The sequence below is a fragment of the Oncorhynchus masou genome, chromosome 32, assembly GCF_036934945.1.
Source record: "Oncorhynchus masou masou isolate Uvic2021 chromosome 32, UVic_Omas_1.1, whole genome shotgun sequence".
Lineage (NCBI taxonomy): Eukaryota > Metazoa > Chordata > Actinopteri > Salmoniformes > Salmonidae > Oncorhynchus > Oncorhynchus masou.
Window position 1 is genome coordinate 68,004,486 of NC_088243.1, and position 15,584 is coordinate 68,020,069.

At 49.1% G+C, this 15,584-nt stretch overlaps 1 protein-coding gene across 8 annotated transcripts in view; it reads left to right on the forward strand.

Moving 5' to 3' along the window:
• The window catches only part of LOC135526508 (rap guanine nucleotide exchange factor 2-like), a 168,765-nt gene that overhangs the window by 67,504 nt on the left and 85,677 nt on the right, over window positions 1-15,584 (forward strand). For all 8 annotated transcript variants that reach the window (XM_064954942.1, XM_064954936.1, XM_064954937.1 and 5 more), the window contains exons 5-6: window positions 6,097-6,172; window positions 9,159-9,326. In XM_064954942.1, coding sequence (XP_064811014.1) covers window positions 6,097-6,172; window positions 9,159-9,326 — 244 coding nt within the window. The remainder of the gene's footprint in view (window positions 1-6,096; window positions 6,173-9,158; window positions 9,327-15,584) is intronic.

Genomic DNA, 15,584 nt, shown 5'->3' on the forward strand with positions numbered 1-15,584 from the left:
TTTCCATCTTCTGATTTACATTCCCAAACCCTAAACATATAGCATTGTTATGACTCGTCTGGACAGGTGGGGGAAAGTTGTAGTGGGATTGACGCCTAAAAAAGTCTCACATGTGGAAGTCAACCCCCCTTCCCCCTCCACTCTCTCTACGTACATAACCTTATTAGCTCATATACTGTGGCATTTGCAGAAAGGACACTATGAAATGGCGTGTTGGAGTACTTATGGAAAGGAATGGAAATGGAAGGGCATGGTTGAGCACGCTATTTGGTGGTCTCACAGCTAAGAGTGCATAAGCCGCAGCTGAGGCAGTCTTATCACCAGTCAAGTCAAACAGTCATGATTGGCATTAACCCCACACAGCTTAACACACTCGACATATTGTAGTAGCCCTGCACATCAATCCTTCTTGAAGAACACGCTTAGATGAAATGTTTTTAAAACCATTCTCGTCAGTCATCAAATGTAACCTTGAAATGCTATAATTTAGGACTAATGGGAACAAACAGGAGTGTGAAAGAAACATTGATAGGGTCACACATGTGTAACAGTATTTATTCAGTCCTGCCCCTTGCGCCAACCTGGGCTTAAACCAGGGACCCCCTGAACACATCAACAACTGCCTCCCATGAAGCATCATTACCTATTGCTTCACAAAAGCCACAGGGGTAACAACAACTTAAAGGTCTCAGACCGATTGACATCATAGAGTTGGAAATCTACAAGCGTGCACCACTAACTAGCCAGCCATTTTACACTGGTTACACTCACCCCTTTTGCACGTATTTTCTGCAGCAACCACAATACAGAGCCCAACCGAGTGATTTGGGTCCACAGCATCAATGTAACACTGTTGCTTCCATCCCTCTCCTCGCCCCAACTTGGGCTTGAATCAGGGACCCTCTGAACACATCAACAACAGTCACCCTTGAAGCATCGTTACCTATCGCTCCACAAAAGCCATGGCCGTACATAGCAAAGAACTACTTAGAGGTCTCAAACAGATTTTGAAACACTTTTAGCACACACCGCTAACTAGCTAGTTATTTCATAGGGTTCACAATTGGAAGAAAAAACTTGAGTGGCAACTGCAGCATTTATATAAACAAAAACGACATTCCATTATAAAATCCATGTACACGGTGTGTGGTTAAAATTGGCAAAAAAACACATTTCTTTCCACAGGCTCGTGGGGTGAGACAGGGATGCAGCTTGAGCCCCACCCTCTTCAACATGTATATCATCGAATTGGCACTACAACAGTCTGCAGCACCCGGCTTCACCCTACGAGAATCTGAAGTCAAATGTCTACTGTTTGCTGATGATCTGGTGCTTCTGTCCCCAACTAAGGGCAGCCTACAGCAGCACCTAGATCTTCTGCACATATTCTGTCAGACCTGGGCCCTAATTGTAAATCTCAGTAAGACAAAAATGATGGTGTTCAAAAAAAGGTCCAGTTGCTAGGACCACAAATACAAATTCCACCTAGACACCGTTGCCCTAGAGCACATAACTATACCTACCTTGGCCTAAACATCAGCGCCACAGGTAACGTCTACAAAGCTGTGAAAGATCTGAGAGACACCCCATGACAGCCACACAATTAGACCCAACCAAATAACAAGAAAATAAAAAGATAATTACTTGACACATTGGAAAAAATTTACAAAAAAAACTGATCAAACTAGAAAGCTATTTGGCCTTAAACAGAGTACACAGAATGCCTGCCACTGTCTGACCCAAAATGAAAGAGAACTGAGAGAGTATAGCCTTGTCATTGAGAGACCGACATAGGTAGACCTGACTCTCAAGAGAAGACAATGTGCACAATACCCACAATGAGGTGGAAAGTGAGCTGCACTTCCCAACCCCCTGCCAAATGTATGACCATATTAGAGATGCATATTTCCCTCAGATTTCGCAGACACATTAACTCTCATATCTACTGGGTGAAATACCACAGTGTGCAATCACAGCAGCAAAAAATTGTGACCTGTTGCCACAAGAAAAGGGCAACCAGGGAAGAACAACACCATTGTAAATACAACCCATATTTGTTTATTTTTCCCTTTTGTTCTTTAACTATTTGCACATTGCTACAACACTATATATACACTGCTCAAAAAAAATAAAGGGAACACTTAAACAACACAATGTAACTCCAAGTCAATCACACTTCTGTGAAATCAAACTGTCCATTCAGGAAGCAACACTGATTGACAGCAAGTTTCACATGCTGTTGTGCAAATGGAATAGACAACATGTGGAAATTATAGGCAATTAGCAAGACACCCCCAATAAAGGAGTGGTTCTGCAGGTGGGGACCACAGACCACTTCTCAGTTCCTATGCTTCCTGTTTTGGACACTTGAATGCTGTCGGTGCTTTCACTCTAGTGTTGGTTGTAGACTCCGTCTCATGCTAACACAAGTGGCTCAGGTAGTGCAACTCATCCAGGATGGCACATCAATGCGAGCTGTGACAAGAAGTTTGCTCTGTCTGTCAGCATAGTGCCCAGAACAGGCCAGTACATCAGGAGACATGGAGGAGGCCGTAGGAGGGCAACAACCCAGCAGCAGGACCGCTACCTCCGCCTTTGTGCAAGGAGGAGCACTGCCAGAGCCCTGAAAAATGACTTCCAGCAGGCCACAAATGTGCATGTCTGCTCAAACGGTCAGAAACAGACTCCATGAGGGTGGTATGAGGGCCCAATGTCCACAGGTGGGGGTTGTGCTTACAGCCCAACACCGTGCAGGACGTTTGCCAATCTTGGTGTTCTCTGGCAAATGCCAAATTCGCCACTTGCGCCTGTGCTCTTCACAGATGAAAGCAGGTTCACACTGAGCACATGTGGCAGAGTCTGGAGACGCCGTGGAGAACGTTCGGCTGCCTGCAACATCCTCCAGCATGACCGGTTTGGCGGTGGGTCAATCATGGTGTGGGGTGGCATTTCTTTGGGGGGCCGCACAGCCCTCCATGTGCTCGCCAGAGGTAGCCTGACTGCCATTAGGTACCGAGATGAGATCCTCACACCCCTTGTGAGACCATATGCTGGTGCTGTTGGCCCTGGGTTCCTCCTAATGCAAGACATTGCTAGACCTCATGTGGCTGGAGTGCGTCAGCAGTTCCTGCAAGAGGAAGGCATTGATGCTATGGACTGGCCCGCCCGTTCCTCAGACCTGAATCTAATTGAGCACGTCTGGGACATCATGTCTCGCTCCATCCACCAAGGCCATGTTGCACCACAGACTGTCCAGGAGTTGGCGGATGCTTTAGTCCAGGTCTGTGAGGAGATCCCTCAGGAGACCATCCGCCACCTCATCAGGAGCATGCCCAGGCGTTGTAGGGAGGTCATACAGGCACGTGGAGGCCACACACACACACTACTGAGCCTCATTTTGACGTGTTTTAAGGACATTACATGAAAGTTGGATCAGCCTGTAGTGTGGTTTTCCACTTTAATTTTGAGTGTAACTCCAAATCCAGACCTCCATGGGTTGATAAATTTGATTTCCATTGATAATTATTGTGTGATTTTGTTGTCAGCACATTCAACTATGTAAAGAAAAAAGTATTTAATAAGAATATTTCATTCAGATCTAGGATGTGTTATTTTATTGTTCTCTGTATTTTTTTGAGCAGTGTGTGTGTATGTGTGTGTATGTATATATATATATACTTTACATTTAAGTCATTTAGCAGACGCTAAATTTGTAAGTCGCTCTATCCAGAGCGACTTACAAATTGGTGAATTCACCTTCTGACATCCAGTGGAACAGCCACTTTACAATAGTGCATCTAAATCATTTAAAGGGGGGGTGAGAAGGATTACTTTATCCTATCCTAGGTATTCCTTGAAGAGGTGGGGTTTCAGGTGTCTCCGGAAGGTGGTGATTGACTCCGCTGTCCTGGCGTCGTGAGGAAGTTTGTTCCACCATTGGGGGGCCAGAGCAGCGAACAGTTTTGACTGGGCTGAGCGGGAACTGTACTTCCTCAGTGGTAGGGAGGCGAGCAGGCCAGAGGTGGATGAACGCAGTGCCCTTGTTTGGGTGTAGGGCCTGATCAGAGCCTGGAGGTACTGCGGTGCCGTTCCCCTCACAGCTCCGTAGGCAAGCACCATGGTCTTGTAGCGGATGCGAGCTTCAACTGGAAGCCAGTGGAGAGAGCGGAGGAGCGGGGTGACGTGAGAGAACTTGGGAAGGTTGAACACCAGACGGGCTGCGGCGTTCTGGATGAGTTGTAGGGGTTTAATGGCACAGGCAGGGAGCCCAGCCAACAGCGAGTTGCAGTAATCCAGACGGGAGATGACAAGTGCCTGGATTAGGACCTGCGCCGCTTCCTGTGTGAGGCAGGGTCGTACTCTGCGGATGTTGTAGAGCATGAACCTACAGGAACGGGCCACCGCCTTGATGTTAGTTGAGAACGACAGGGTGTTGTCCAGGATCACGCCAAGGTTCTTAGCGCTCTGGGAGGAGGACACAATGGAGTTGTCAACCGTGATGGCGAGATCATGGAACGGGCAGTCCTTCCCCGGGAGGAAGAGCAGCTCCGTCTTGCCGAGGTTCAGCTTGAGGTGGTGATCCGTCATCCACACTGATATGTCTGCCAGACATGCAGAGATGCGATTCGCCACCTGGTATATATACATATATATATACACACATACACACATACATACACACATACATACATATATATATGACATTTGAAATGACTTTATTCGTTTTGAACTTTTCAGTAAATGTTTACTGTTAATTTTGTCCTTTTTCACTTTTGTTTATTATCTATTTTATCTATGTTTATTATCTATTTCACTTGCTTTGGCAATGGAAACATGTTTCCCTGGGATAGCAGTTTAAGGCCTTCCCCAAACTGCTGCCTCAAAGTTGGATGCACAGAATCGTCTAGAATGTCTTTGTATGTTGTAGAGTTAAGATGCCCCTTCACTGGAACTAAGGGACTTAGCCCAATCCATGAATAACAGCTCCAGATCATTATTCCTCCTCCACCAAACTTTACAGTTGTCTCAATGCATTAGGGCAGGTTGTGTTCTCCTGGCATCTGCCAAACCCACATTTTTTTCGTTCGGACTGCCAGATGGTGAAGCGTGATTCAACATTCCAGAGAACGCATTTATGTTGCTCCAGAGTTAAATGGTGGAATGCTTTACACCACTCCAGCCGATACTTGGCATTGCGCATGGTGATCTTAAGCTTGTGTGCGGCTGCTCGGCCATTGAACCCCTTTTTTGAAGCTCCCGAATAACAGTTATTGTGCTGACGTTGCTTCCAGAGGCCGTTTGGATCTTGGTCGTGAGTGTTGCAACCAAGGACAGAAGATTGGGGTCCCATTCTGTGAGCTTCACAGCTGTTCCGTTGTTGCTCCTAGATGTTTCTTTTTCACAATAACAGCACTTACAGTTGACCGCTGCAGCTCTAGCTTGGCAGATATTTGACAAACTTGTTGGAAAGGTGGCATCCTATGATGGGGCCACGTTGAAAGTCACTGTGCTCTTCCGTACGGGCCATTCTACTGCCAATGTTTGTCTATAGAGATTGCATGGCTGTGTGCTCAATTGTATACACCTGTCAGCAACAGGTGTGGCTGAAATGGACGAATCCACTAATTTGATGGATGTTCACATACTTTTGTATATGTATGTACACTGGGGGAATTTACACAACATAAACAAAAAATGATATGTACTGATATGTGACTCCGGGAGTCACATCAACACACATTTTGGTGTTGATTTCGTAAATACGGTACAAGGGAACCCTCGTCTCAGTTTGGGGACTGAATGCATCATACAACTCTTGCAGTCTTCATTCTTCATCCAGGAATTTTCCAATTGAAGTGTATTTTTATTTATCCAACTTCAAATCAAATTGTATTTGTCACATGTACCCGAAAACAACAGGTGTAGACCTTACTGTAAAATGCTTACTTATAAGCTGTTCAAGGAGGAATGTTTGTCTATCATTTGAACAGGAATAACAGAAATTCCAGATTGAATCCCACCGATGCCAAGCAAAATGTATTAAAATTAGTTTTCCCTAAACTCTTTTTTTTTTCCTGTCATTTGTTCTCTCACCAGTTTTGGGAAGCGTTCTGCAGGGAGCCTGAGACGTGGATGTGAGTGCATCGTTCTGGAACCTTCGGAGATGATTGTGGTGAGTTCCGCCAGCGTTTCCAACTTTACCACAGTGATGTCACATCAGGCAACACAGCACACTGCTTCATACACTAATGTACTGGGACGACAGGGGTTTATAAAGGCATCGTAGGGCTTATGGGGACGTGACTTAGCAACGACCTAACATGTTTTATGTGGACTTTTACACCCCATCGAATTTAGATGATGCGCCCACAATGTAAGTTTTTCTTATATTTAATTTTTGTTGCGGTGTAATATCAACTACAATTAATGCTAGTGCTTCTGTTGACATGGCTTCAGCTATAGTACGTGCAGCAGTTTTCTTGTTCACTGCTCACTCACATACTTATATGTGATGAATGTATATATGTGTCGCAGTAATTTCCAGTTATTTTTCACTCTCCAGTCAAAGGCTACAGTCTGTGATGTAATGTTTGACCCACTTGACACAGACCTTTTCTAAAAAGTGACGTTGAAAACCAATCAATCCAGCTTTACCAGGACGTAAAAGTAGAGGCACAATGCAATCTGCGGTCGAACAGTAGGCCTTGGAAGTGTGCTAGATCTTTAAAGATATGAAGGACACTGTTATTTTCTCTCTGACGTGTGCAGGCACACACCACACATAATCATGTGCACACACATAATCGAGCACACACACAGACTACAATTTGACACCAATTTAATCACACATCTCCTATTGCTCCGTTTGAATGGAGCAGTCATACTTAACCTATGTGTTAACCACCATCTCCCATACAGCATGGTTGCAACTAAGATATATTCTTAGTAATCAGTATCCTATGGATTTCTATAATAATATTCATATAGGTGGTGCCTTTTTGTTAAATGTGTCTCCAACAGCTAAGCTCCAGCTCTTCTAATAGCCTTCTCTCTGTCCTGCTGTTGATCATTACCCCTTCCTGGCATGGTCCTCGGCTATTATGGGCGCAACAAGCTCCCTAGAATTACTGGGAGAATGGCTGTGGAGTGCTATGATACCGAGACACCAGCGGCTCTCACACGCAAACCGAACCGATACTCGTACGCACGCACACACTCAAACCAAATCAATACACACATACACAAACTGATACACATCACATGCACTTATTCTTGTTATTTCTCCTCTCTCATACACAACTGTCATCCACCACAGCTCCCCTGCCGTTGCCATAGCAGCAGTTGGTATGGCAGAGGGAGGCAGAGAGATTTGATGTGTAATCCCAAAGGCTAAGTGCTATGAAATGTGAAACCGTAGTAAAGAAGCTGGCAATGGAGGACAGTGTGCCAACTGTAAAGGCCTTAAATGTGTTATTCTAACACCAGGCATATGTCACCAGTCTACTGCACACAACTGTTAAGTATCAAGTTGTAAAATGCTTTTCGTGATCAGAGAAAACATGTTTTGCTGCAGTATTTTGTACATGTCTTTCTGTCTTCCAATAGCCCATGCCTCATGAAAGTAGCTTTCTTTCTCCTCAAGCACAAGTTCTATTCATCATTTACCAGGCCAGTTTTGCCAATATCCCTTGTGTGCCATTTCACGGGGCTGTGACTCTGGTAGGTGCTAGACAGCCAGAGCAGAGCCAGGGAGTGTGATCGGGGGGGGTCCGGCTGACACTGACTGACTGACTGGATGGCGCTGACTGACTGGCGCTGGCTGGTTGCCACTGACACGCTGACTGACTGGCTGGCTGGCTGATACGGACTGGCTGGCTGGCTGATATGGACTGGCTGGCTGGCTGATACGGACTGGCTGGCTGGCTGATACGGACTGGCTGGCTGGCTGATACGGACTGGCTGGCTGGCTGATACGGACTGGCTGGCTGGCTGATACGGACTGGCTGGCTGGCTGATACGGACTGGCTGGCTGGCTGATACGGACTGGCTGGCTGGCTGATACGGGCTGGCTGGCTGGCTGATACGGGCTGGCTGGCTGGCTGATACGGGCTGGCTGGCTGACTGGCTGGCTGACACGCGCTGGCTGGCTGACTGGCTGGCTGACACGCGCTGGCTGGCTGACTGGCTGGCTGACACGCGCTGGCTGGCTGACTGGCTGGCTGACACGCGCTGGCTGGCTGACTGGCTGGCTGACACGCGCTGGCTGGCTGACTGGCTGGCTGACACGCGCTGGCTGGCTGGCTGACTGGCTGGCTGACACGCGCTGACTGGCTGGCTGACTGGCTGGCTGACACGCGCTGACTGGCTGGCTGACACGCGCTGACTGGCTGGCTGACACGCGCTGACTGGCTGGCTGACACGGGCTGGCAGGCTGACGCTGGCTGGCAGGCTGACGCTGGCTGGCAGGCTGACGCTGGCTGGCAGGCTGACGCTGGCTGGCTAACGCTGGCTGGCTGGCTAACGCTGGCTGGCTGGCTAACGCTGGCTGGCTGGCTAACGCTGGCTGGCTGGCTAACGCTGGCTGGCTAACGCTTGCTGACACTACCTGGCTGACACTAGCTGGCTGACGCTGACTGGATGACACTTACTGGCTGACTGGCTGGCTGGTCGGCTGGCTGGCTGGCGGTCTGACACTGGCTGACGCTGGCTGGCTGACGCTGAGACTGATACTGGTTGGCTGAGACTGATACTGGTTGGCTGAGACTGATACTGGTTGGCTGAGACTGATACTGGTTGGCTGACTGGCTGACTGCCACTGAATGAGATTGACTCAATCTGAATCACATCAGGGCAAGGTATCTCTCTCCGTTTATTTTCTCTCTCCCCCTCCATCCCTCTTGATCTATTCCTCTGTTTGTCTTCTTTCGTTCACACCCTTCCCTTGCTCATTCTTTCTGTACCTCTCTCTCGCTCTCACACATATCCTTCTCTCTTTTCCCCCCTTCTCCTGGAGTTGTGAAAGCTCCCGTTGATGTCGGAGAGGAGTGTTGAGGTGCAGCCCACAAACGTTGCTATTTTTACGCAGTGAGAGGGGAGGGAGGGGGCAAAGAAAAGAAGAGCCAGTCACTCCTTTCTGTCCTCCTACCCTGTTTCCCCAGGTGGACTATATGGAGGAAAATGAGGAGTACTTCCAGAGGCAAGCATCACATCGTCAGTCCCGCCGCAGGTTCCGCAAGATCAACCAGAAAGGCGAGCGGCAGACCATCATCGACACGGTGGACCCGTACCCCACCGGCAAGCCACCCATAGTCAGGGGATATCACACAGTGAGTCACGTTTAGCTACCCGGCTCTTCCTCTGTCTTAGTTAGCAACTAGGGTGCTGTGTGTTGCTGGACACGCATGTGGCGCGAAGATGGAGCGTCCAGTTTGTGTAGTTTGAGTTTCTGTGTTGGCTAAACTTAGTCCTTGCCTTAGCTGGTTGGACGCTAACTTGTGTAGCCTACGAGTTAGCACCTTATAGCCTGGTCTATGTAACCTACTAGTTTGTACCTTGTAGCCTACTAGTTTGTACCTTGTAGCCTACTAGTTTGTACCTTGTGGCCTACTAGTTTGTACCTTGTAGCCTACTAGTATGTACCTTGTAGCCTACTAGTTAGTACCTTATAGACTGGTCTCTGTAGCCTACTAGTTAGTACCTTATAGCCTGGTCTCTGTAGCCTACTAGTTAGTACCTTATAGCCTGGTCTATGTAACCTACTAGTTTGTACCTTGTAGCCTACTAGTTTGTACCTTGTAGCCTACTAGTTTGTACCTTGTAGCCTACTAGTTTGTACCTTGTAGCCTACTAGTTTGTACCTTGTAGCCTACTAGTATGTACCTTGTAGCCTACTAGTTAGTACCTTATAGACTGGTCTCTGTAGCCTACTAGTTAGTACCTTATAAACTGGTCTCTGTAGCCTACTAGTTAGTACCTTATAAACTGGTCTCTGTAGCCTACTAGTTAGTACCTTATAGCCTGGTCTCTGTAGCCTACTAGTTAGTACCTTATAGACTGGTCTCTGTAGCCTACTAGTTAGTTCCTTATAGCCTGGTCTCTGTAGCCTACTAGTTAGGTCCTTATAGCCTGGTATGTGTAGCCTACTAGTTAGTTCCTTATAGCCTGGTATGTGTAGCCTACTATTTAGTTCCTTATAGCCTGGTATGTGTAGCCTACTAGTTAGTTCCTTATAGCCTGGTATGTGTAGCCTACTAGTTAGTTCCTTATAGCCTGGTATGTGTAGCCTACTAGTTCGTTCCTTATAGCCTGGTATGTGTAGCCTACTAGTTCGTTCCTTATAGCCTGGTATGTGTAGCCTACTAGTTAGTTCCTTATAGCCTGGTATGTGTAGCCTACTAGTTAGTTCCTTATAGCCTGGTATGTGTAGTCTACTAATTAGGTCCTTATAGCCTGGTATGTGTAGCCTACTAGTTAGTTCCTTATAGCCTGGTATGTGTAGTCTACTAATTAGGTCCTTATAGCCTGGTATGTGTAGCCTACTAGTTAGTTCCTTATAGCCTGGTATGTGTAGCCTACCAGTTAGTTCCTTATAGTCTGGTATGTGTAGCCTACCAGTTAGTTCCTTATAGCCTGGTATGTGTAGCCTACCAGTTAGTTCCTTATAGCCTGGTATGTGTACACCCTTGTTACTGCTTTGCTGAGGTCTGTAGTTATGTTGTTGTCAATGTATTGTGTTTGCTGTAGGCTTGCTGTGACTTGTTTCACCCTGGTATTGTAATTCTACCCTCCTGGCTACCTGTTCTCAAAATGCATCTTTCCATGCTGTGCACCCTTTTTGCTGTAGGCACCTTTTTATCTGCATCCTCACGGTTAGACTTTTATAAAGGCTGTAACCTCCTGTGTCGTCATCTTTGGACCCTTTCTCTCTAGAACTTGTCCCTTTGCAACACCCCCTTTACCCTATAACCATTCCCTTTACTCAATGTGCATGTCTCCTTCACCCCATAACCCCAAGTGCATATTTCCTGTGTCCCTTATTGTTCAAGTCTGTGTCAGTGGTTGTTATTCTACGCTGTCTGTCAGGGTGGTTGATATTCTACGCTGTCTGTCAGGGTGGTTGTTATTCTACGCTGTCTGTCAGGGTGGTTGATATTCTACGCTGTCTGTCAGGGTGGTTGTTATTCTACGCTGTCTGTCAGGGTGGTTGATATTCTACGCTGTCTGTCAGGGTGGTTGTTATTCTACTCTGTTTGTCAGGGTGGTTGTTATTCTACGCTGTCTGTCAGGGTGGTTGTTATTCTACGCTGTCTGTCAGGGTGGTTGTTATTCTACGCTGTTTGTCAGGGTGGTTGTTATTCTACGCTGTCTGTCAGGGTGGCTGTTATTCTACGCTGTCTGTCAGGGTGGTTGATATTCTACGCTGTCTGTCAGGGTGGCTGTTATTCTACGCTGTCTGTCAGGGTGGCTGTTATTCTACGCTGTCTGTCAGGGTGGCTGTAATTCCACGCTGTCTGTCAGGGTGGCTGTAATTCCACGCTGTTTGTCAGGGTGGCTGTAATTCCACGCTGTCTGTCAGGGTGGCTGTAATTCCACGCTGTCTGTCAGGGTGGCTGTTATTCCACGCTGTCTGTCAGGGTGGCTGTTATTCCACGCTGTCTGTCAGGGTGGCTGTTATTCTACGCTGTCTGTCAGGGTGGCTGTAATTCCACGCTGTCTGTCAGGGTGGCTGTAATTCCACGCTGTTTGTCAGGGTGGCTGTAATTCCACGCTGTCTGTCAGGGTGGCTGTAATTCCACGCTGTCTGTCAGGGTGGCTGTAATTCCACGCTGTCTGTCAGGGTGGCTGTTATTCCACGCTGTCTGTCAGGGTGGCTGTTATTCCACGCTGTCTGTCAGGGTGGCTGTAATTCCACGCTGTCTGTCAGGGTGGCTGTTATTCTACGCTGTCTGTCAGGGTGGCTGTTATTCTACGCCGTCTGTCAGGGTGGGTGTTATTCTACGCTGTCTGTCAGGGTGGGTGTTATTCTACGCTGTCTGTCAGGGTGGCTGTTATTCCACGCTGTCTGTCAGGGTGGGTGTCTGTCAGGGTGGCTGTCTGTCAGGTTGGTTGTTATTCTACGTCGACTGTCAGGGTGGCTGTTATTCTATCAGGGTGGCTGTTATTCCACGCTGTCTGTCAGGGTGGCTGTTATTCCACGCTGTCTGTCAGGGTGGCTGTTATTCTACGCTGTCTGTCAGGGTGGCTGTTATTCCCCGCTGTCTGTCAGGGTGGCTGTTATTCCCCGCCGTCTGTCAGGGTGGCTGTTATTCTACGCTGTCTGTCAGGGTGGTTGTTATTCTACGCTGTCTGTCAGGGTGGCTGTTATTCTACGCTGTCTGTCAGGGTGGCTGTTATTCTACGCCGTCTGTCAGGGTGGGTGTTATTCTACGCTGTCTGTCAGGGTGGGTGTTATTCTACGCTGTCTGTCAGGGTGGCTGTTATTCCACGCTGTCTGTCAGGGTGGGTGTCTGTCAGGGTGGCTGTCTGTCAGGTTGGTTGTTATTCTACGCCGACTGTCAGGGTGGCTGTTATTCTATCAGGGTGGTTGTTATTCTACGCTGTCTGTCAGGGTGGTTGTTATTCTACGCTGTCTGTCAGGGTGGCTGTTATTCCCCGCTGTCTGTCAGGTTGGCTGATATTCTCCGCTGTCTGTCAGGGTGGCTGTTATTCCCCGCTGTCTGTCAGGGTGGCTGTTATTCTACGCTGTCTGTCAGGGTGGTTGTTATTCCCCGCTGTCTGTCAGGTTGGCTGATATTCTCCGCTGTCTGTCAGGGTGGCTGTTATTCCCCGCTGTCTGTCAGGGTGGCTGTTATTCTACGCTGTCTGTCAGGGTTGCTGTTATTCTCCGCTGTCTGTCAGGGTGGCTGTTATTCCCCGCTGTCTGTCAGGGTGGCTGTTATTCTACGCTGTCTGTCAGGGTGGGTGTTATTCTACGCTGTCTGTCAGGGTGGCTGTCTGTCAGGGTGGCTGTCTGTCAGGGTGGCTGTCTGTCAGGTTGGTTGTTATTCTACGCCGACTGTCAGGGTGGCTGTTATTCTATCAGGGTGGTTGTTATTCTACGCTGTCTGTCAGGGTGGTTGTTATTCTACGCTGTCTGTCAGGGTGGTTGTTATTCTACGCTGTCTGTCAGGGTGGGTGTTATTCTACGCTGTCTGTCAGGGTGGTTGTTATCCTACGCTGTCTGTCAGGGTGGTTGTTATTCTACGCTGTCTGTCAGGGTGGCTGTTATTCTACGCTGTCTGTCAGGGTGGCTGTTATTCTACGCTGTCTGTCAGGGTGGGTGTTATTCCCCGCCGTCTGTCAGGGTGGCTGTTATTCTATGCCGTCTGTCAGGGTGGCTGTTATTCCACGCTGTCTGTCAGGGTGGCTGTTATTCCCCGCCGTCTGTCAGGGTGGCTGTTATTCTACGCTGTCTGTCAGGGTGGCTGTTATTCTACGCTGTCTGTCAGGGTGGGTGTTATTCTACGCCGTCTGTCAGTGTGGGTGTTATTCTCCGCCGTCTGTCAGGGTGGGTGTTATTCTACGCCGTCTGTCAGGGTGGGTGTTATTCTACGCCGTCTGTCAGGGTGGGTGTTATTCTCCGCCGTCTGTCAGGGTGGCTGTTATTCTCCGCCGTCTGTCAGGGTGGCTGTTATTCTCCGCTGTCTGTCAGGGTGGCTGTTATTCCACGCTGTCTGTCAGGGTGGCTGTTATTCTCCGCCGTCTGTCAGGGTGGGTGTTATTCCACGCTGTCTGTCAGGGTGGCTGTTATTCTCCGCCGTCTGTCAGTGTGGCTGTTATTCTCCGCTGTCTGTCAGGGTGGCTGTTATTCTCCGCTGTCTGTCAGGGTGGGTGTTATTCTCCGCCGTCTGTCAGGGTGGCTGTTATTCTCCGCCGTCTGTCAGGGTGGCTGTTATTCTCCGCTGTCTGTCAGGGTGGCTGTTATTCTCCGCCGTCTGTCAGGGTGGCTGTTATTCTCCGCCGTCTGTCAGTGTGGCTGTTATTCTCCGCCGTCTGTCAGGGTGGGTGTTATTCCACGCTGTCTGTCAGGGTGGCTGTTATTCTCCGCCGTCTGTCAGGTTGCCTGTTATTCCCCGCCGTCTGTCAGGGTGGGTGTTATTCTACGCCGTCTGTCAGGGTGGCTGTTATTCTACGCTGTCTGTCAGGGTGGCTGTTATTCTCCGCCGTCTGTCAGGGTGGGTGTTATTCTACGCCGTCTGTCAGGGTGGGTGTTATTCTACGCCGTCTGTCAGGGTGGCTGTTATTCTCCGCCGTCTGTCAGGGTGGCTGTTATTCTACGCTGTCTGTCAGGGTGGGTGTTATTCCCCGCCGTCTGTCAGGGTGGGTGTTATTCTCCGCCGTCTGTCAGGGTGGCTGTTATTCTCCGCCGTCTGTCAGGGTGGCTGTTATTCTCCGCCGTCTGTCAGGGTGGCTGTTATTCTACGCTGTCTGTCAGGGTGGCTGTTATTCTCCGCCGTCTGTCAGGGTGGCTGTTATTCTCCGCCGTCTGTCAGGGTGGCTGTTATTCTACGCCGTCTGTCAGGGTGGGTGTTATTCCCCGCCGTCTGTCAGGGTGGGTGTTATTCCCCGCCGTCTGTCAGGGTGGCTGTTATTCTACGCCGTCTGTCAGGGTGGCTGTTATTCTACGCCGTCTGTCAGGGTGGGTGTTATTCTACGCCGTCTGTCAGGGTGGGTGTTATTCTACGCTGTCTGTCAGGTTGGCTGTGATTCTACGCTGTCTGTCAGGGTGGCTGTTATTCTACGCCGTCTGTCAGGGTGGCTGTTATTCTACGCCGTCTGTCAGGGTGGGTGTTATTCTACGCCGTCTGTCAGGGTGGGTGTTATTCTACGCTGTCTGTCAGGTTGGCTGTGATTCTACGCTGTCTGTCAGGGTGGCTGTTATTCTCCGCCGTCTGTCAGGGTGGCTGTTATTCTACGCCGTCTGTCAGGGTGGGTGTTATTCTATGCCGTCTGTCAGGGTGGGTGTTATTCTACGCTGTCTGTCAGGTTGGCTGTGATTCTACGCTGTCTGTCAGGGTGGCTGTTATTCTCCGCCGTCTGTCAGGGTGGCTGTTATTCTCCGCCGTCTGTCAGGGTGGCTGTTATTCTACGCTGTCTGTCAGGGTGGGTGTTATTCCCCGCCGTCTGTCAGGGTGGGTGTTATTCTCCGCCGTCTGTCAGGGTGGGTGTTATTCTCCGCCGTCTGTCAGGTTGGCTGTTATTCTCCGCCGTCTGTCAGGTTGCCTGTTATTCTCCGCCGTCTGTCAGGGTGGCTGTTATTCTCCGCTGTCTGTCAGGGTGGCTGTTATTCCCCGCTGTCTGTCAGGGTGGCTGTTATTCTCTGCCGTCTGTCAGGTTGCCTGTTATTCTCCGCCGTCTGTCAGGTTGCCTGTTATTCCCCGCTGTCTGTCAGGGTGGCTGTTATTCTCTGCCGTCTGTCAGGGTGGCTGTTATTCTCCGCCGTCTGTCAGGGTGGGTGTTATTCCACGCTGTCTGTCAGGGTGGCTGTTATTCTATGCCGTCTGTCAGGGTGGGTGTTATTCTACGCCGTCTGTCAGGGTGGGTGT